Source organism: Oncorhynchus clarkii, chromosome 5 (genome assembly GCF_045791955.1).
Source record: "Oncorhynchus clarkii lewisi isolate Uvic-CL-2024 chromosome 5, UVic_Ocla_1.0, whole genome shotgun sequence".
NCBI lineage: Eukaryota > Metazoa > Chordata > Actinopteri > Salmoniformes > Salmonidae > Oncorhynchus > Oncorhynchus clarkii.
The window spans coordinates 38,574,913-38,597,918 of NC_092151.1; the positions used below are offsets into that span (position 1 = coordinate 38,574,913).

A 23,006-nucleotide genomic window follows, 5' to 3' on the forward strand; every position below is an offset into this window, starting at 1 on the left:
TTTCCTGGTGGGTTTTTTTTACAGTCTTTATGTCCAACAATGAAAAAAGTTGTTTTGCTCAGTACTTGGGGGGCCAAATAAAACCAACCGTGGTCACCAGTTGGGGAACCCTGACATAGAGCATCATGCCCATGTTCATTCATGTTTCTTATGGAGCAAAACCTTTGGAATTTCCGCAGTGACAAATGTACCTTTTTTTTTTGTCAAAAGAGTGTTTAGGCACTTCTAGAGCAATGGTAGATACATGCTATTTTCTTGATGTGGTATTATACTTCCTCAATTATGAGTCACATAATGAAGGAGGTATAATACAACATAAAGAAAATATACTCATAAAATGTAATCTTATCTTTAAATAATTTAACCACTGCAATATCAATAGTGATATATTAGCAAAGATAATCTTCTTTGCTTTATTTAATTGGGCTCCTGAGTGGGGAAGAGGTCTAAGGGGCTGTGTCTCAGTGCTAGAGGTGTCACTATAGACACCTTGGTTCATATCCAGGCTGTATCACAACCGGCCGTGATTGGGTGGCACAGTGTTGTCCATGTTTGGCCGGTGTAGGCTGTCATTGAATATAATCATTTTTTCTTAACTGACTTGCCTGGTTAAATAAATAAGAAAATTACTTTACCATTCGTTTTGACTGAAGTAGGTCCTTTGCATATCTGCTCCAGTTATCCTGTTATAGTATTACTTGCCACGTGCTCTTTTGGAGTAACTAACTATGTTGGTATAGATATGGATTCCAATCTCTAGATGCTTTCCGTTAAGCTTATCTGTTTTTTTAATGCCATTTAGAGTGCATTCATTTAAGTACAGTTACCACAGCACTATAAACTGGTTGAGGGGGTTAACCCGGTTTATGTCGCTCACCACGCCCACATTTTCCAAGCAGACAGGAGCCACAATGTGGCGCACGCTCGGTAGTGAACACGGTATACGACTGTTCATTCATAAACACAGCGAAGGCAAACTGACTGACAGTTGAATCGAGAGTAAGAAAATCAACAATTCCGGACAATCAAGCTTTTGACACCAAGAAAGCAAATCACCACTTTTATCTGGGCGTTTCTTCCTTTTCTTGAGGTTGTGTTTATTTCACTAGTTTGTCACAGCTTCAGATCCGAAGAATGAGAGGGAATCTTTCCCCGAACGAAGATATTTCAGCGTATTATTCAATGATGCCAGTCTCGGACTTCCATGAAAATGTTCCCTGTACGGTGGAGCCCGCGGAGAGTGTCTGTGGAGCGGCAGAACCTGTCACCTCTAGACCGCGGATGGGGAATACCTCTCTGGCGCAGGATAGAGGATGCGCGCAGGACGTAGCTGAAGAGTTAAAGGGTAAAGTTGTAATTTCATCTCACTTTTTCAATAGTCACTTAAACAGGTCTTGACTGTTAGATAATAATCTAAATGTAATTGTATACTTAAGACAAAAATAAATGTATTGCCATAACGCTACACAGTACTGTTATTCCCTATATTCTCAATGTGACAAACCTTTTAATAGGCCCTGCTGCAAAAATGGAACTCATATACTTGTGCCCAAAAAATACATAGATTTCGAAAAAAAACACAATTTTTTACTGTGTCACATATCATGTAATCATCTTTGCTCTTACAGTAGTGACATTTATATTTAATCCTATACCTGGGCTGCACACATCAACAACAGGCACCTTGGAAGCGTCGTTACCCATCGCCCCACAAAGTCCGCGGCCCTTACAGAACAAGGGGAACAACTACTTCAAGGTCCTCAGAGCGAGTGACGTCACTGATTGAAACGCTATTAGCGCGCACCACCGCTAACTAGCTAGCCATTTCACATCGGACACACACACACACACACACACACACACACACACACACACACACACACACACACACACACACACACACTGTAACCTGATGCAGTATCTCTAGGGTTCTTGTTTAACTTCATAGAGTACACAAGCATAGGCTTTCTGTGGGCTCTGGTCAGGTTCTTATCTCAGGCCTGTAAAAGGTGGGAGGTATCAGTAAATACACTATATATATATACACAATTATGTGGACACCCTTTCAAATTAGTGGATTCTGCTATTTCAGTCACTCATGTTGCTGACAGCTGTATAAAATCAAGAACACAGCCATAGACAAACACTGGCAGTAGAATGGCCTTACTGAAGAGCTAAGTGATTTTCCAACAAGTCAGTTCGTAAAATTTCTGCCCAGATAGAGCTGCCCCAGTCAACTGTAAGTGCTGTTATTGTGAAGTGGAAATGTCTAGGAGTAACAACAACTCAGCCGCGAAGTGGTAGACCCCAAAAGCTCACAGAATGGCAGAGCCATGTGCTGAAGCGCGTATAAAATTGTCGGTCCACGGTTGCAACACTTACTACCAAGTTCCAACTGCCTCTGGAAGCAATGTCAGCACAATAACTCTTCATTGGGAGCTTCACAAAATGGGTTTCCATGACGTTCTCTGGAGTGATGAATCATTCTTCAACATCTGGCACTTCGTTGGACGAATATGGGTTTGGTGGATGCCAGGAGAACACTACCTGCCCAAAATGCATAGTGCTAACTGTAAAGTTTGTTGGTAGGACCCTTAATTCCAGTGAAAGGGAAATTTTAACGCTACAGCATACAATGACATTCTAGACGGTTCTGTTCTTCCAACATTGTGGCAACAGTTTGGGGAAGGCCCATTCCTGTTTCAGCATGACAATGCCCCTGTGCACGAAGCGAGGTCCATACAGAAAGGTTTTGTTGAGATTGGTGTCGAAGAACTTGACTGGTCTGCACAGAGCCCTGACCTCAACCCCATCTACCACCTTTGGGATGAATTGGAACGCAGAGTGCGAGCTAGGCAGTATCGCCCAACATCAGTACCCGTCCTCACTAATGCTCTTGTGGCTGAATGGAAGCAAGTCCTCATAGCAATGTTTAAACATCTAGTGGAAAGCCTTCCCAGAAGAGTGGAGACTGTTATAGCAGCAAAGGGGGTATCAACTCCATGTTAATATCCGTGATTTTGGAATGAGAAGTTTGACGAGCAGCTGTCCACATACTTTTGGTCATGTAGTGTAGCTGATCAATCAGCACTGATGATATCGCTGATGAGAGCTTCCACACAACTATGAAGCATGGAAGCTTTTTTAGAGCATCCCTCTGGCTGTAAAGAGAAACAATTGGCATGCTGATTTTATGGGAAATGATGCAGCAGGATGAATGTATGGTTCAGTAAATGAACTGATTTATAATACTGCTTGGATCTTAATAAATATTTTCTTGTTGATGCTCTTGAACCAAGCCTGTAAACCACTTAAGGTTACAGAGTCCACTTATTTAAACAAGAACCAGATCAGGCTAGCTAATTCTACACCATGCCCAATGCCTAGCCACTTTCTCAAATTCGAGCGTGAACCCCCCCCCCCCACCGTCCTCCATAACCAAACTCCAGCCCCTCTCTCCCCTATAGTGTCATGTTTCAGACTGAAGATATGAAAACCCATACTAGATCATTCTATTGCAACAAGGAAGTGTTTTGTCAGGTCAAAAATAACATCTGCAAGAGAAGCAGAGCAATTCAAGGTTTCACAGGGTTCTGAACGAGAGATATTTAGCATTTACTGTACTTTCAATGATAACCCATTCCCAGCTGTTTGCTGTAAGGGAGACAATAAGCATGGTGAGATAAGTGTTGAGGACGAGGCCATCAAGGTAACCAAATTATTAAAGATTTGTTCAATAAACCATCGTTAAATTATGATTCCTGATTTTCCCAGGAAAATCACATGCTCAGACCTTGTTTTCCCCTACGTTCCCAGTAAAAGTCTGTTTTCATCTAGAGCTGCAAAGCTAACAAAGTTATGACAAGTGATTAATGAGCCTGTGACTGAGATCTCAGTGAGTTAGATATTCCCGTGCCCATAGTTGGAGGTTGTAAGTAGCCTCGCATTCTTATGGGGCGAAGCACTCTGTTTAATAGCCTGTTAAAGGCCCAGTCTGGCTTATCCCCCAGCAGTCAGAGAGCATCCAGGGGGGTCTCCAGGACTGTCTGTGTGTTTAGATTTGTAGACCCTTTGGAGGGGGTCCTTGGCTGGAATCTGGGGAATCAGCAGAGCCACGGTTTTCTTGCAGTATTTCCTGTTCTACATTAGAATGATACCTCAAACTTTTTCCTTCAACGGTATCTAGTCCCTATGCACAATTAGGAAAGCCGTCTGTCTTTTATCAGGAAGAGTAAGATGGAGGCAATTCCACGGTGACAGAGAACATTTGACAAAAACACATTTACTTGAAGAACAGCGCAGATGCAAAGTTTGGTAACAGATTGACGGTTTGTGCTGTTTTGTGTGACGTCATTCTGTTACTGAACACTGCATCGACACTGTTCTTCAAGTAAATCTGTTTTTGTAAACATTTCTGTGGAAATTGTTAAAAAATAGTCCTTTTGCATAGAGTTGGTTTGTTTCATTGGGTTTGGGTTTTGTTTGACATACATTTTAAAATGAAAAATCTGAGTCTTAGCATCACTCGGTTACCGTGGAATTGCCCATAGTTCATTATGAGTTCATAGTCGTTCTGTACAACAGAGCTAAATTTAACTGACATGCGTGGAGTGTTTGTATGCAAAGCAATTAACATATATTGGTGAGTGACACTTATTAGTTGTGGCCAGTTGCTGCTGAAATGCACACTGTAAATATGATTTTGTTAAGTTCACAAATCCAGAACTCACATTCTTGTATTAGAAGATGAATGCTGTTTTTGTCTGGCTAGTTTATATCCATGTCTGTAACCATCTGCTTGCCCATTATGCTGTGATGCAGCTGTATGCTGGCCATGTTTTCTGTTTGTGGTCTTTCATGTTGGTTTTTCTAATGTAATCCCAGCTCCCTAAATGAAGCCCAGATGTACTGCTAGACTGAGCTATTGGTGTGTTCTTGTTTGGGCGATCTGAGAACAGTTATTGTAACCACTAACCACTGCAACCCCAATTGGGCCCGCAGCCAGCAAGTGTGTGAATAGAGGCTCTCTTCGCATGGAACATGTGACAGTGGGTACGCTCTATCAGGGGGAAGACAGGGGGAAGCAAGGCAGAGTTATGAGGGGGATGGTGGCTTGGTGGTGGTGGGCCCTCTGCCCCTTTAAATGAAATGTTTCCAGATTTCTTTGAAATATGACCTAAAATTACTTCTTTTTTTTATTACAAAAAAGTGTAATTAAGTATGTTAAAAAACTGCTTTTCTGTGTTGGAATGGTGTGGGCGTACCCCAAGAAAAGAACGGTGTGGGCGTATACCCTTGATAAAAAAATATTTATGCGAGTAGACCCCTGATTGGCCAGCTCATATTTGTGACCAAAGCATACTGTAAATTGGAGAAAACCTAAGGAGTAAGACAGTTTGAGGTGGGGTTTTCTCCAATTTACAGTATGCTTTGGCCACAAATATGAGTATAGGAAGAATCAACAACATTATTAGGTATGAGATAACAGAATATGAACTTTTAAACGTTAGATTTTCACTGGACAGTTTATTTAACCCAGACTAGCCCCTGAGTGGCATTCTGGAGTCCAGAGTGGCCCAGTCTGAGGCAGCTTAGGGTGAGTGCCCCCTCCTCTCCCCCATTCCTGCTCCTAACAGACACAAGGACATTTCTGAAACTGTGCATGTGTTTGTGTGTGTTCAATGGGCTCTCCTCTGGGTATCTTTGTCAGGGCAGAGGTTTGTGGAACCAGCTACAGCTCGAAGAGAAGCACACTGCCTCTCTACAGTTCCATTACATTAACCCTAGCAGAGGACAGAGACACCATACTTTAACAAACAGTTCCAATCTTTTACCTGTGTATTCCAAAACCAGGAACATGGGAACATCAAACAATAATATTTTATACAAAATCTGGATGAAAAATTGATTTTAACCAAATTAAAGTATTACCCATGGAAAAGCTACATGGATCGCTTTGAGTAGGCTTACTGTTGTTTTTGCCTCTGCTGCTGAAAGGCTCTGCTAAAGCAGTGTGAGGTATCTACAGTAAAGACAAGTTCGTGTTTCTTCCTTATACAGTCTGAAATAGAATGATTTAGCTGTGAGTCAGTACAAGTGTTTGGCCTATGTAGGCCTGTACCACATGGCTGTACCGTGTGGTAATTGTTTCTGCAGGGTGGATTAGCTGTGCGGGCATGAATATGTGCGCATGCGTGTGCTGTGCTAATCTCCGAGCCCGGATGCCTGGTCATCACAGGGTTGGATGGAAGACCAACGTGACTGAGGGAGAGCACAGCACACAGATCCCATGATGATTCAGCCATCCATCATTCTCTCTGCTGGGTTCTCCTGACCTTGGTGTCGTTCAGCTAGTACACACACACACACACAAACACGAGGCAGACATAACTGAAGGAGATCAAAACACAACGACACACACATACAGCTTGTCCTGTAGCAGGGCTGAACACATCTACAGTAGCAACTATCTCTGTTGTGAAGCTGAACTGCTTTATCAAAGGGCAGCTTTGTCTTGGTTGGATCTCATCATGATAGATGCGTTCATTCACTATTAGAGGTTTTAGGAATGATTCACTTCTGCGCTGAGCATGGACAGGGCATGTGCATCTCTATTGACGTCACTCTTCATAGATCACCATTGTGTGGTCCTCTTCTCTGAGTGACTGGAGCTTGCCACTGCCAGATTGCAGTGCTCCTCAGCTTTTTCTACCAGAGACAGGCATGTAAGGGGTTTTTCTGAGGATCACTTTTAAATATAAAACGTATTAAGTTATGTCATTAACTTAGACAGACCTTGTCTGCAATATTCCAGGGAATTGTCAGAGTGCGTGCTCTTTTAAGCTCAAAGGAAGCTAGCTTCTTTTCTTTTTAATTTCCTATTTGGCAACAGTTTTAATAGTGTTTATTTAATACCCTCCTCTCTAACTTATGTAATGACCCTTGTAATCCGTGATGTGGAAAATAATCGTCTTTCATAAAGAGTTGGCCTGCCTGCTGCTCTCTGGCGTTAGCCTGACAGTGCTTATTGGAATTGCTCATGACGTGTGATACGTAGGGCCCTCGGCCGAGGTCAGGTGCTGCCTATCCTCTGGATGAGCTGGCTGACCTGTGGACCCTCAGACCTAAGGTAACAGCAACATTACATAGTTAATATAACACTGAGAGAGTGTCTGTCCATACAGAGGATAGGAGAGGAGGAGGGGTGTAGGGGAGGAAGAGGAGAGAGAAGGAAGGAAGAGGAGGAAAGTTTGGGGAAGAAGAGTCGAGATGGGTGGAGATACAATGTGTAAAAAAAAACGTCAGTATGTCTGGGTTGTCTGGGGTGACCAAACTCAACTGTGAGTAGTATGGTACCTGACCTGTGAATAAGTATTTTCACACAGTAGCGATGACGTGCACGTACAACATCACCGATATGTCAGGTAGGATACACAGTGCTGCTATTATGTTAAGTAGACAGTTGACACAGCAAAAAACACACTACTGTATACACGGATGATCACCTCTCTACGCTGTTGCTTCCAGTACATATTCTGAGTAATATGCACTTGTCTCTGGCGTGTTGGAGTGGTGTGTAAAGTGTAATTCCATTTGTCGTGCCCTGCTGTTTGTCTAATGTAGGTCATGTGATTGGAAGTCTTCAGAGTTGGATTCTAGGGTTAGTAAGTAGTGTCTGATTTCCCCAGGTCACAGAGGATTGCGGGTGTGGCAGAAATAGCCTCAGATGAAGCATTACTGTACTTTTTAGCTTTCAAGGAAAGCTGAACAACCACATAAATGCAAGAAGCAACACACATTTCAATGTTAATCATGGTGTGGGGTGGCATTTCTTTGGGGGGCCGCACAGCCCTCCATGTGCTCACCAGAGGTAGCCTGACTGCCATTAGGTACCGAGATGAGATCCTCAGACCCCTTGTGAGACCATATGCTGGTGCGGTTGGCCCTGGGTTCCTCCTAATGCAAGACAATGCTAGACCTCATGTGGCTGGAGTGTGTCAGCAGTTCCTGCAAGAGGAAGGCATTGATGCTATGGACTGGCCCGCCCGCTCCCCAGACCTGAATCCAATTGAGCACATCTGGGACATCATGTCTCGCTCCATCCACCAACGCCACGTTGCACCACAGACTGTCCAGGAGTTGGCGGATGCTTTAGTCCAGGTCTGGGAGGAGATCCCTCAGGAGACCATCCGCCACCTCATCAGGAGCATGCCCAGGCGTTGTAGGGAGGTCATACAGGCACGTGGAGGCCACACACACTACTGAGCCTCATTTTGACTTGTTTTAAGGACATTACATCAAAGTTGGATCAGCCTGTAGTGTGGTTTTCCACTTTAATTTTGAGTGTGACTCCAAATCCAGACCTCCATGGGTTGATACATTTGATTTCCATTGATCATTTTTGTGTGATTTTGTTGTCAGCACATTCAACTATGTAAAGAAACAAGTATTTAATAAGAATATTTCATTCATTCAGATCTAGGATGTGTTATTTTAGTGTTCCCTTTATTTTTTGAGCAGTGTATATACATATATATATATATACATACATATATGATATGAAACATGAAACATATACATATACACACACATACATATATATGCACACACACACACATATATATACATGCATGCATACATGTATGTATGTATGTATGTATGTATGTATGTGTGTGTGTGTGTGTGTGTGTGTGTGTGTGTGTATATATATATATATATACATATATATACACACACACACACACACACACATATATATCTATATACACACACATATATATATATATATATGTGTATATATATATATGTATATCTGTGTGTATTTACATGCATATACATATATACACGCATATATATATATATGTGTGTGTGTGTGTGTATATATATACACACACATATGTATATGTGTATATATATATGTATGTGTGTATATATACATATATGTACATATATGTACATATACACACATATTTATGTATATATAGGTGTTTTTTTATTTTACCTTTATTTAACTAGGCAAGTCAGTGAAGAACAAATTCTTATTTTCAATGACGGCCTAGGAACAGTGGGTTAACTGCCAGTTCAGGGGCAGAACGACAGATTTGTACCTTGTCAGCTCAGGGATTTAAACTTGCAACCTTTCGGTTACTAGTCCAACACTCTAACCACTAGGCTACCCTGCCGCCCCAGGTGTGTATATATATGTGTGTATATTTTTGTGTATATATACATGTACGTACATATATATACATATATACGTACATATACATATATACATATATACACACACATATATATATATATACACCTTCGTTCTATTGGCTAATAGCAGTAGTGCCAAATTCAATGTTTCATCCAATAATAAAATAAAAAAGTTTGGATACCTTTATTAAGGGGTCTTAAATTCAAAATCAAATAGCTAAATGATCCTTGGTATGACCATCTTTAAAGAATTCCACATGTTAACTTAGACAACTTTATATCGGAGATGTGCCTGTTGTTTACACACGTATCTGCCCTCTCATTGGCTAGAATGGTCCTACCTGATCTTGCCTCCTCCCGACTGCCTTCCATTTTTGAATATTTTATTTTTTAATTGTAAGAACGGACACTTTCTTGTCAATATAATGCATAATCTGTGGCACAGTTTGAACTACTCCAGGAAGTGACATTGCAGGCTAGCTCAGTGCTGCCCCCTCTAATTAAGTAACTCAAGTTGAAGGCCAGCCTGGATACTGCAGGCTGCCATTAGCAACTAAATTATCCTTAACTTCTTCTGGGTGAGATTTTAAAATCATTTGTTGAAGGACATACATCTTAGAATCAATTATTGGGACCATGATTTTTTTACACAAAGGTTTCTATTTTTCTATTCATTATTATGGGGAGCATATTTTCTGTAAACAATGCCTGCTGTACCTTGTTCCCTGAACTTCCGTGGCTTCAATGAGAGGGGGCAGTCGTTTTCCTCTGGAATTAACACACCAAAAGACATTACTCACTGACTCCATGTAGAGTTCACAGTACAAGGTCAGATCAGTGACAGAGTCCCTGTGTATTTATAGCCTCCAGACAGGTCAGTTTTACCCATGGCCAAGCCTTGGCGTCTGCTGCCTAGCTGGCTCACACCTCCACTGCTATCCCATCACTCACCCCTTCCACGGTGGGCCTGTCCCCAGCTCCCAGAGCCCCTTGTCAGGCTGTGTGGTTACATAAGAGGCCTTGGATGTCAAAGCCTCCATTCATTAGGATAATACATTGAGGTGGGATGACAATTGACATCTCCAGAACTGTGGGCGAGCCTAGCGATCTCGCTGCTCTTTGGGCCGTTGTGCAGATTTTTCCTGCAATTGTGACATTTCAACTTCTTGGCTGTCATCCTTTGCATTGTGAGTGGATCTTTGGTAATAGTTTTTAGCTGGCTGTGTATTTTGAGAGTTTATTTAGGAATAATAGTTTGTGTGTAAATTATTCATATTCAGAACAGCTTTACTGTTGATTTTCCTAGCATCACATTTTAGGTTCTTGGCAGAACAGTGTGTACTGACAGCTCACAGATTCAGACCCATTTCCCTAGTTATGTCTTTGTGGTTTCAGTGGCAAAATTAAGAAAAGTGTTTTCCTATTTGAATTTAAGTTAATGCTTTAAGCTCAGGTAGAGATTAGCTAAGATTCACGCATGAATAATGTAATAGAAATATTATTATATTTCTCCAGCACTACCTCAACAACATCAACGTATGTGAAAATGGCACGTTTCAATGTTTCCTAGTCAAAAACGATAAGAGTAAGATACGTTTTTCCAATGGCATCATCTGTTATGCATCATGTGATTTTAACTAATTAGTAGGCAATTAGTAGGCAATGCCTACTCATATTTGGTTGAAATCACATGATGCACACCAGATGATGCCATTGGAAAAACATACAGGAAAAACAAATATTCCGCTATCTTTTTGACTAAAAAACATTTTAAAAAGTCCCTTTTAAGTACTGATTCAGTCATATCAAACTGCAACAAGGAGAATTCCCTCCAACTGTGCTATTATTCGTCTTTTTACAGAAAAAACTGTGCTTGCCCCACCAATGTTCATCTTTCAAAAGAAAACCCCACCCATGAAGGTAAACGTTATATCCTAATAATTGGTGGGCCTACAATGTTGACAGGATGCAAATGCATGGTGAGGAACAAATCACGCAATGAAAGAGTAATCATACTCATTTTGTTTACAGAGAAGCGCAGAGAGATGGGAGGAGGGATCAGGTAAGCATCATAACTTGCCGCTGCTGCGTGTCATAACAATCAACCATTTTGATAGATGATTTCTTTGTTACTTTCTATTGCATGGACAGTCGTGCTTCTGCATCTTTTTCTTGTTCTCCAAATAGTTATGGGAATCAGTCCAAACAAACGAGTCAGATCGCTCACCTACCCTAACAACAGAAACAGGAAAGGTGAGTTTCCACTGTCCAGTACACACACACACACACACACACGTACAGGTGCATAACACCAGACATAATGCCTTTTCCTCCATGTTATTTTTGTTCCTTTGGTAAAGGAGATGTGTCTGTAAGATCTCTATTAAAATTGCACCTTTATACTGTGTACAAGGTATTATGAAACATATATGGTTTACATAATTAACTTTTTCTAATGATGAAGGACCCTGTATTGTGGTGGGATTGGTAGGCGGCGTTGTCAATCATTGACTTGAATGATTGGCAGTGTGGTAATCCAACCAATCAAGGTCTTATATGCATTTCACTCTGTATCTCGGACAGGCTCCTGTGACGGCAGTAGACGAGTGCGATCAAGCTCTCTCTCTTTTCCCCCGCGTCCTCCAGGTAAACAAAACTCCCCCTCCTACACATTTGCGATCTCTCTTCTTTATCCTTTTATCTATCATCTCTCTAATGGGCCCTACACACTTAACGCAAACTACGAAAGCGCTGCGACGGAGCGTTGTGTTTTCACACATAGTTCTACGTACTTTTGTGTGGCTTACATTTTGGAACGGACCGTGTACGACGCTCAGTCGCTCTGTTTGCGAGATTTGTGTCCCCTAGGGCAGGGATTCCCCTTCTAGCATTGGGGAATATGGGCACAAGCACGGTTCATGACACAAACTGTTCTCACCCCTCTTGTTGGAGGGGAGAATTATGCAGGTTTAAAGCTTATTTGATGAAATTCTACACATTCTGTCATGGGGTGCAAAGAACATTTTCTTTCAATTCTAAACATTTTGCCATGTCTAATGTGTATTCATGTGATATGAGTGACAAATTACATCAATATCTATGGGCAAAAAAATAAATGTTAGCTGACAGCTAGTTGATCTGACCATTTCTGACAAGTTATAAATAGCTCTTTAAATTATGCAATGACTAACATGAGGAGGAATTGATGATGCACTACCCAATTTCAGTTGGGAAACCACTGCCCTAGGGCATACATTCCCCACGCAAATAAGTGGCAACTGAGTCAGGCTGCTTAATTCCTTGACTCACCTGGAGATGATTGTAGCCTTAATAAAACTGGGATCTTAATTTATCCCATTATCTCCCCATCTATTAAACGAACCGAAGCAGTGCATCATGGTCAAACTCTCTTAAATATTTTCTGTTTATGTTCAGTGCCAGTATTCCCTGTAGGTCCATACATTCCAGTCACACCATCCCTGTCAGGGCCTCAGATTCCCAGCAGCCACTTCACAGCAGCCCCTGGTATCTCTTTCCCTTAATCCGTTTCAGTTTCACTCTGTCACTGCAGCCCTCACCTGCTCATCACAAATCACCACCATGACCCACTAGTGCCCATGTGGAAACCTCACTGCTCAGTGTTAGCGATGTATGTTGTCATGTGCCAAATCTGGTGGTCACTTTGACATAAATCTGGGTCACATTTTAACTTTAACCATATGATATACTGTGTGTGTGTGTGTGAACTCTTCTGATGGATATTCTCTCTCTTAGTCTCAAGATCAAATGTCTTCATGCCCTCAAATCTCTGCAGCCAGACCAACATTTCCCAAAACAAAGGTTAGTTTGTATTGTCTGGTGTTATGTTTATCTTTAAGGGGGCTGAACAAAAAGACCTCCAATTCCCTGAACGACTCGTATTTAATTCATATCTGATCGTAAGGCTGACTTTAAAAGACATCGTTCCCTCTCACACACTTCATCTCTTTCTTTGTAGTGTCACCTCTGAACAGGGTCAGAAGGTCATTACTTCAGCCTGCACGTCTCCTCGCCCCTCAGCCCAGGAACAACATCTCACAGCCACACCTATCTGAGGTATTCCAGAACTCTTCACCTACCCCCGTCACGCGTCAGTAACGCCCCGTGCTTCTCTCTCTTGACACGTGTCGCACACCCTGGTGTTAGGCTCATGGCTTTGTCCTCCTGAGCTGGCACCTGTGAACACTGACGTACCGGACACTCCCGCAGCCCTGCAATTTGCAAGGTTTGAATTTCCAACTTGATTTACTGAACAAGTAATTACGGTATTGTCTAAAAACAGTCTAAAAATGGGAGCATTTCAGCACCGTGTATAGCTTCGTGAAATGTTTAGCTTAACATGAGAGAATGACAACCAAATAGGCCGAACTCCGACCTTGCAGGGGGGTCCTGAGAAACTGCGTTATGTCGGTCGGTGCCTGTGAACATGCAGATGTTGCCCTACAAGGCCTGACAGAGTGAATCAAGAACATTCTCAGGTAAAAGATTAAGAGTGAAAACTCGCTCAGGCCTTAAGTATTTAAATAGTAAAACACTTGTTCCCCTCAGTTGTGGTTGCATCACTGCCTGAGGGACCAACATGTTTTTCTCAGAGAAATGTATTCACGCACTGCCTGAGAGTGGGAGGATGCAGGTTTATAAACCCGAACTCCAAAACCGGTTTGAATCAGCATCAGAATGCTTACCACACTGAGACTGAATAGCTTCCTTTCTACTCCCAAACTTGCCACATTAACACACAATTATATAATACGTTTTGGCTGCAACTTATTTTATATTTACATAAAGGTTGAGTTCTTTGACTCGAGTGGCCATTACTGTAATTTATCAGAAATACAACAAGACTGTAAAATAAAATGTTTGCGTTGTATTTTGTCCCACAGGTCAGCCATGACCTTTCAGACGATTGCTGCAGCGTCACAACTGACCACTCCTCCACTGTGAGTGTATTACATCCGAAGACGTTCCCTCAAGTTCACAGGTATGCAGGGCACCTGGTTTAATATAATATTAGTGATGTTTCACTGAAGTGATTTTATAAATCTATTTATGGCAGGGTTTAGTTACTTAAATCAGGGTAGTTAGTGTTAGGAGTTAACTTCCAGGCCAGACCCAGGACTGGACAGCCTTGCTTTAATCCAGTGACCCTGGCGATGGTGTTGGGTTTTGTTTCCTCTGTCAGAGCTACGTGGTGTCAGAGACACAGTTTAGTTCCCAGCAATGATTCTGAACCTGCTGACCTCTGGTTCACCCTCTACAGATTGAAGGCAGACACTATTACCTCAGACAGGGTCCAGTTTGTATTTGGGGAAAACATGGGCGTGAGAGTTTTGGTGAGTTCAGGAAACTTTTGAGCACCAATGACATACTTATAAAGTAGCAAGTTTGCATATGACTATAAAACATAACTGTGTTACAAAATACATTGCATTTACAGAAATACTCTTAACTTTCTCTCCCTCATAGAGACCACAGAAATTGCACAGCAGTGAACATTCTGATTGCAGCTCCTCTAATTCTGAGTCCTCCACCTTTGAGACAAGGCATAAAGGTAAATCATTAGGGGCGTAATTGGATTTGCATGGGTACACATCTCCAGTCCTGGTCCACCAGACTACGCCCTACAGGACTAGAGTTGTGCACCTCGGTTCTAATAGCAATTGACTGCCTCTTAGTGTATGTCTTTCAGAACTGCAGCTGAAGTGCTGTCTGTGGTTGTTGATAGGTGCTGTGTGGAGCAGCCTGAGGGAGTCTGCTGCAGCTTACACAGAGTCCTGTGGGAGGCAGCGTGTGCTCAGGCGGGTTCAGCTGTTCACTGGGGAGGAGAAGGAGAGCAATGTGGTCCAGGTGAGGACCATGTTATGTTGAAATAGGAAATGTTCAATATGCCTATTGCTAGAGCAGTGATAGTGATGTACCTTTTTAAAATACCTTTCTTTTAGCTGACCTGCAGACTGTTTGTTCTGGAAAATGGAACTCAGGCATGGAATGAGCGAGGAAGAGGAGTCCTGCGACTCAATGATCTAATGGCAGGGACCAAAGGAGGGCTGCAGTCCAGGATAGGTGAGTTTACCATGAAGAAGACTACTATTCCACTCTCTCTGACCAACATCTGCACGTCTTTCTGTAATTCTCTCTCATCCTCAGTACATCTCTCACACCTGCCTCCCTCCGATCAAAACAGTGATGAGGCACCAGGGCAGTCTGAAAGTCATCCTCAACACTAAGCTCTGGCCCCACACACACCTGCGTCGCCCCGCACGTCGGAACCTCCAGGTGACGGCCACCGACGTGGAGACCCAGGCCATCCGGGTGTTCCTCATCCAGGCCAGCGCCAGGGACGTGGCTCGCCTCTACGTAGCCATCCACCATCGGCTGGTAGCCCTACGGGCCAGTGCTGCTGGGAGGGAGGCAGGGGCTGCAGGGGGCAGGACCAGGGAGGGACACTGCAACAGTGAGAATGAGGAAGAGGAGGAGCAGGAAGAGCAGAGACAACGGCAAGAACGAGAAGGGCTGCTAGTGACACGATTGCGACCTGGTAAGAGTGAATAGCAACAGGGATAAGGATTTATCATACAGTTATCTGAGATTATTATGCTCTTTCACCGACTTGCGTATATGGCTGACTAAATCCAATGTTTAGCTCATTGTTTTTCCTGTGTAAAGAAACGTGGGTTTGGAAATTGTTTGAGTAAGGGAAAAACCCGTCCTCCAGTGCATGTCTGGTGGGTAGTCACATGTCACCAATCCCCAGTCCATGTTCCAGAGGGAGGGAGCTGTTAGCAGGTGCTAGTCTCTCACAGACGCCACATAAAACAGAGTATCATGGTGGATTACATTCCTGAAAGTCCCAGGCCTAAAAATATTCGCTTTTTTTGTTTGTTTTAACCTTAGTGAAAAAGAGAAGAGGGCACAAGAGAAGAGAACGAAGTCTTGATGTTTGTTATTCCTCGCAACAACTTCTCCTTCTTCAGCCTCTTTAAACTTGCATGTCCACAAGACACCTAAAGATTAAGCTAAGATTAACCCCATATAACCTACCCCTGCATAAATCACATTCCAGTGATGGGCAACCTATGTCCTCTGAAGCCACAACATATGTGCTGTCAATGTAAGAACTCAGACCTGCAAGGCATAAATTCATCTTGAACCCCTAACATCACCATTTACCTGAGAAAACAGAACTACGGTATTAAAATCAGAGTTTATTTCACTTACACACCTCTCATAATCTGTCTCTCTCCTTTGCAGTGGTTTGTGATTGGATACACAGTAAACCCAGTTTGGAATCTTGGTGACATGACATTATACTGACCTGGACCATGCAACAGTTTGTGGTGTCATCACATCTGAACAGAACTTTTAACCATCATGGAACAAAACATCAAGAGACCGCTTTCAAAAATACATACTAGCATTTACTGAGCTACCATGACTACCTTTTGCCAAAAGAACATACATTACCAAAAGTATGTGGACACCTGCTTGTCGAACAGCTGATTCCAAAATCATGGGCATTGATATGGAGTTGGTCCCCCCCCCCCCCCCCCCCTTTGCTGCTGTAACAACCTCCACTCTTCTGGGAAGGCTTTCCATCAGATGTTGGAACATTGCTGCAAGGACTTGCTTCCATTCAGCCACGAGCATTAGTGAAGTCCGGCACTGATGTTGGCCGATTACGCCTGGCTCGCAGTCGGTGTTCCAATTCTTCCCAAAGGTGTTAGATGGGGTTGAGGTCAGGGTTCTATGCAGGCCAGTCAAGTTCTTCGACACCGATCTTGGCAAACCATTCTGTATAGACCTCGCTTTGTGCATGGGGTCATTGGCATGCTGAAACAAGGAAGGGCCTTCCCCAAACTGTTGCCACAAAGTTGGAAACACAGAATCGTCTAGAATGTCATTGTATGCTGTAGCGTTAAAATTTCCCTTCACTGGAACTAAGGGTCCTAGCCTGAACCATGAAAAACAGCCCCAGACCAATATTCCTCCTCCGCCAAACTTTACAGTTGGCACTATGCATTCGTGCAGGTAGCGTTCTCCTGGCATCCGCCAAACCTAGATTTGTCCGTCGGACCACCAGATGGTGAAGCGTGATTCATCACTCCAGGGAACGCGTTTCCACTGCAGAGTCCAATGGCGGCGAGCTTTACACCACTCCAGCCGACGCTTGGCATTGCGCAGGGTGATCTTAGGCTTGTGTGCGGCTGCCTGGCCATGGAAACCCATTTCATGAAGCTCCTGACGAACAGTTATTGTGCTGACATTGCTTCCAGAGGCAGTTTGGAACTCACTAGTGAGTGTTGCAACCGAGGACAGAATTTTTGCTGAGGCGTTGTTGCTCCTAGACCAGGGTTCCCCAATTGGCGGCCCACGTACGGTGGTTTTATATGGCCCTCCGAGTTTCTGAGCAAATTTTTTTTACAAAAAATATACACTTTAAATTCATTGTTGGACATAAGACTAAAAACACCAAGATATCAGCTCCAATTTATCTTAATTTTGGAGAATCTGTTCTAGTATTCCAACGCATAATATAGAAATGTGATTGTATACCAAGGTAAGCAAGGTTTGAAATTGTTTTAGTCAAATTATATCTGTGAGATTCTTGCGGTCAATTTGCAGTCTACAATTGATCTTTAATCATGACCTGGTCCTCCGACCATCTGCTGAGGAAAAATAAATAAATTGGCCCGCGGCTGAATCTAGTTGATGATCCCTGTCCTATACATTTCCACTTCACAATAACAGCACTCACAGTTGAACGGGGCAGCTCTAGCAGGGCAGAAATTTGATGAACTGACTTGTTGGAAAGGTGGCATCCTATGACAGTGCCACGTTGAAAGTCACTGAAATCTTCAGTAAGGCTGCCAATGTTTGTCTATGGAGATTGCATGGCGGTGTGCCTTTTTATATACCTGTCAGCAACGGGTGTGGCTGAAATGGCAGAATACACTAATTTGAAGAGGTATCCACATACTTTTGTATATAAAGTGTACCTTTGTGTTGACAACTATATTGCTGTACTTAGTTGTGTACTTTACCAAATTGTGGCAGTGTGCAATGAGAGGGTATACTGCGACATTTATTATGCATTTATATTGAATAAGTGCTATTTGTGGCCGAGGCACCCACATTACTTACTGGATACCTATTTGGAATGTTTCCAAAATATTTTGTTATTCTATATTTTGGGGGGAAAAAGTTTACCATTTTTAGATCTTAAACTACAAATATATTAGAATGTCTTTACTTAGTGCCTTCAGAAGGTATTCAGACCCCTTGACTTTTTACACATTTAGTTAGGTTACAGCCTTATTCTGAAGTTGATTAAATAGTTTCCCCCCTCAATCTATACACAATAACAAAGCAAAAATGGGTATTAAGAAATGTTGGCATAAGTAAGTATATGGATGAGCAGCATAGGCAAGGTGCAATAGATGGATAAGGCACAGTATATACATGAGATGAGTAATGTGAGATGTTAACATTATTTAAGTGGCATTTATTATAGTGGCCAGTGATGAGTCTCTTTGTAGCCTCTGAGTTAGTGAGGCCTTGAGATAGAAGCTGTTTTTCAGTCTCTCGGTCCTAGCTTAGATGCACCATGTACTGACCTCGCCTTCTGGATGGTAGCGGGGGGAACAGGCAGTGGCTCGGGTGGTTTTTGTCCTTGATGATCTTTTTGGCCTTCCTGTGACATCAGGTGCTGTAGGTATCTTGGAGGGCAGGTAGTTTGCCCCCGGTGATGCGTTGTGCAGACCGCACCACCCTCTGGAGAGCCTTGCGGTTAAGGGTGGTGCAGTTGCTGTACCTTTACGGACAATTATTTTGCCCTCATGGCTTGGTTTTTGCTCTGACATACACTGTAAACTGTGGGACATTATGCAGACAGGTGTGTGCCTTTCCAAATCATGTCCAATCAATTGATTTTTACCACAGGTGGACTCTAATCAAGTTGTAGAAACATCTCAAGGATGATCAATGGAAACAGGATGCACCTGACCTCAATGTCTAGTCTCATAGCAAAGAGTCTGAATACTTTAAAAAAAAAATAAGTGCAAACATTTCTAAAAAAAATGTTTTCGCTTTGGCATTATGGGTTTTGTGTCTAGATTTGAGGAAAACGTTTCATTTAATCAATTTTAGAACAAGGCTGTAACTTAACAAAATTTGGAAAGAGTGAAGGGGTTTGAATACTTTCCAAATGCACTGTATGTTATATTTATCTGCTTCTGGTAATATCACCATGTTATGTGAACAGTTGATTGTGAATGATAAACTCAAAAGTTGTATCAGAAAATCAGTAATCATAATTTTTAATGGTTGTTGTGGGTGGTGCTGAGCTGATTTTACTAAGAGTCCTAGAGCCTAGTAGACCTGCTTTCATCTGTGCAGTGTTTTCAGTGAAGGAAAGATGACAAAGGTAGGCCACTTTGTACAATGTGTGCCAAATGAATAGCCTCTCTACTGCTGTTTTTCCTTCACGAACACTAATACATGTAAGTACTGGTGAGGTATGAATTAGTGTGTCTAACAAACAAAAAAAATTAAATGGCATAAAATGAGTAATATAAATTGTATAATGTATCAGTTTCACTATGCCACATAAAATTCAAGATAATTGAATAGATTTTCAGTGTCCCAATACCATGGCATCAGGCTTATGAACTGATATACAAAACAACAATTGATGCATCAATTCTTTTTATTTTCAATTTAAAACCTCCTAAGGCTCCCTCTTTTTTTTAATTTTTTTTTTACATTTGTAGGAGAATATAACACATTAGATCTGGTAAAAGATAATACAAAGGAAAAAAACAAGAGTTTTTTGCAAATTTTTTGAAATGCGAGAGAAAGGCCATAATGTATTCCAGCCCAGGTGCAATTTAGATTCTGGCCACTAGATGTCAGAATTGTGTGTGCACAGTTTACACGGATCCAATGAAGCATTGCACTTCTGTTCAAAATGTTGTATCAAGACTGCCCAAATGTGCCTAATTTGTTTAATAAGTTCATGTTCAAAACTGGGCACTCTCCTCAAACAATAGCATGGTATTCTTTCACTGTAATAGCTACTGTAAATTGGACAGTGCAGTTAGATTAACAAGAATTTCCTGGGAAATGTTCTTGTTACTTACAACCTCATGCTAATCACATTAGCCTATGTTAGCTCAACCGTCCCGCAGGGGACCCACCGATCCTATTACATACAACTGTCGCTTCAAAAATAATGCTCAGTATATGGGAGGTATTTTTCAACAGTCAGCCCGGTACAGACTCTGCAACAGAATCAATAGAGCATCTATTTTGGTGCTGTCCACCGGTGGCTTGTTTTTGGAGTCAGGTCCAGGAATGGTTGTTATGCCATAATATCAGGGTGCGGTTGGACCTGCAAACTGATTTGAAGGACCACAGTCAGTCAATAGGTAATATTGTCGTGCCCTTGGGTTAAATGTGTATTTATGGGGCAATTTCGGCAGAAATGTTGAAGAAGGGGAGGTTCAAGTCCCTAGTGAGACCCCTTGGGAAAGATGGATTGATCTGTGGCTGTCTGAAGGGTGGAATTGATGATTTTTGGGACAACTATATACGCAAATGTACAGTATAAATGTTTGAGGTCCTGCAATCAGGGGTGATGTTTTGTAGTTTGGTTTCATGCTATGAGCGGCTGATCCTGGTAGTTATGGGTGCGCTCGCTTCCATGAGGCTTGATTCTTCACGCCCATGGAAAATCCCTCCCTCCTATATTATCAAATGTGCTATTAGTGTGATCACCTGTTGCCCAACTGATGAAGCATAGTGGGTATAAAATGTACAGAGGCTCATAGTCGCTGGAAGTAGGGGTGCCAGCACCCTCTGAAAAATCTGAATAAAATAAATAAATAGAAATCTTCTCAAACGTGAACTGGGCCTTTACTAATCCTGTATTAGCGGACCAATATAGCCATTTGTAGCACAGGTTAAAAAAAAATATTTGCTTTCAAAATACACTGCTCAAAAAAATAAAGGGAACATTTAAACAACAATGTAACTCCAAGTCAATCACACTTCTGTGAAATCAAACTGTCCACTTAGGAAGCAACAATGATTGACAATACATTTCCCATGCTGTTGTGCAAATGGAATAGACAACAGGTGGAAATTATAGGCAATTAGCAAGACACCCCCAATAAAGGAGTGGTTCTGCAGGTGGTAACCACAGACCACTTCTCAGTTCCTATGCTTCCTGGCTGATATTTTGTTCACTTTTGAATGCTGGCGGTGCTTTCACTCTAGTGGTAGCATGAGACGGAGTCTACAACCCACACAAGTGGCTCAGGTAGTGCAGCTCATCCAGGATGCCACATAAATGCGAGCTGTGGCAAGAAGGTTTGCTGTGTCTGTCAGCGTAGTGTCCAGAGCATGGAGGCGCTACCAGGAGACGTGGAGGAGGCCATAGGAGGGCAACAACCCAGCAGCAGAACCGCTACCTCTGCCTTTGTGCAAGGAGGAGCAGGTGGAGCACTGCCAGAGCCCTGCAAAATGACCTCCAGCAGGCCACAAATGTGCATGTGTCTGCTCAAAGTGTCAGAAACAGACTCCTTGAGGGTGGTATGAGGGCCCGACGTCCACAGGTGGGGGTTGTGCTTACAGCCCAACACCGTGCAGGACGTTTGGCATTTGCCAGAGAACACCAAGATTGGCAAATTCGCCACTGGCGCCCTGTGCTCTTCACAGATGAAAGCAGGTTCACACTGAGCACGTGACAGAGTCTGGAGATGCCGTTCTGCTGCCTGCAACATCCTCCAGCATGACCGGTTTGGCGGTGGGTCAGTCATGGTGTGGGGTGGCATTTCTTTGGGGGGCCGCAAAGCCCTCCATGTGCTCACCAGAGGTAGCCTGACTGCCATTAAGTACCGAGATGAGATCCTCAGACCCCTTGTGAGACCATATGCTGGTGCGGTTAGCCCTAGGTTCCTCCTAATGCAAGACAATGCTAGACCTCATGTGGCTGGAGTGTGTCAGCAGTTCCTGCAAGAGGAAGGCATTGAGGCTATGGACTGGCCCGCCCGTTCCCCAGACCTGAATCCAATTGAGCACATCTGGGACATCATGTCTCGCTCCATCCACCAACGCCACGTTGCACCACAGACTGTCCAGGAGTTGGCGGATGCTTTAGTCCAGGTCTGGCAGGAGATCCCTCAGGAGACCATCCGCCACCTCATCAGGAGCATGCCCAGGCATTGTAGGGAGGTCATACAGGCACGTGAATGCCACACACACTACTGAGCCTCATTTTGACATGTTTTAAGGACATTACATCAAAGTTGGATCAGCCTGTAGTGTGGTTTTCCACTTTAATTTTGAGTGTGACTCCAAATCCAGACCTCCATGGGTTGATACATTTGATTTCCATTGATCATTTTTGTGATTTTGTTGTCAGCACATAGTTTAATGTAAAGAAAAAAGTATTTCATGAGAATAATTCATTCATTCAGATCTAGGATGTGTTATTTTAGTGTTCCCTTTTATTTTTTTTGAGCAGTGTACAAAACTGCTTTCAAAAGTGTTTTGCCACAATTGCATCAAGAATTGTTGTGCATTGACAAGTTCCCCTCCTATGGCTCTCGCAACATGAATGTGCCTCGAGAGTAATATTTATCTCGCATAGAGCATACAACAAGCCGACTAGGTAAATAGGTCAACTATGAGGTTGTCTAATTTTGTTTTAATAACAACATTACATGGCAAAAATAGAAGCATTGGAAAGTTACATCCTGAGTGAT

At 42.6% G+C, this 23,006-nt stretch overlaps 1 protein-coding gene across 1 annotated transcript; it reads left to right on the forward strand.

The window, feature by feature from the left end:
• The first annotated feature begins 953 nt into the window (after positions 1-953).
• Positions 954-19,540, forward strand: LOC139409998 (ran-binding protein 3-like). Its single transcript, XM_071155417.1, has 14 exons — positions 954-1,345; positions 11,063-11,121; positions 11,233-11,263; positions 11,389-11,454; positions 11,785-11,847; positions 12,976-13,041; positions 13,199-13,296; positions 14,124-14,221; positions 14,501-14,573; positions 14,707-14,791; positions 14,966-15,087; positions 15,183-15,303; positions 15,425-15,778; positions 16,492-19,540. Exons 1-14 carry the CDS (start codon positions 1,135-1,137, stop codon positions 16,536-16,538), a joined length of 1,494 nt encoding a protein of 497 aa, XP_071011518.1. The 5' UTR covers positions 954-1,134; the 3' UTR covers positions 16,539-19,540.
• Positions 19,541-23,006: the final 3,466 nt, after the last annotated feature.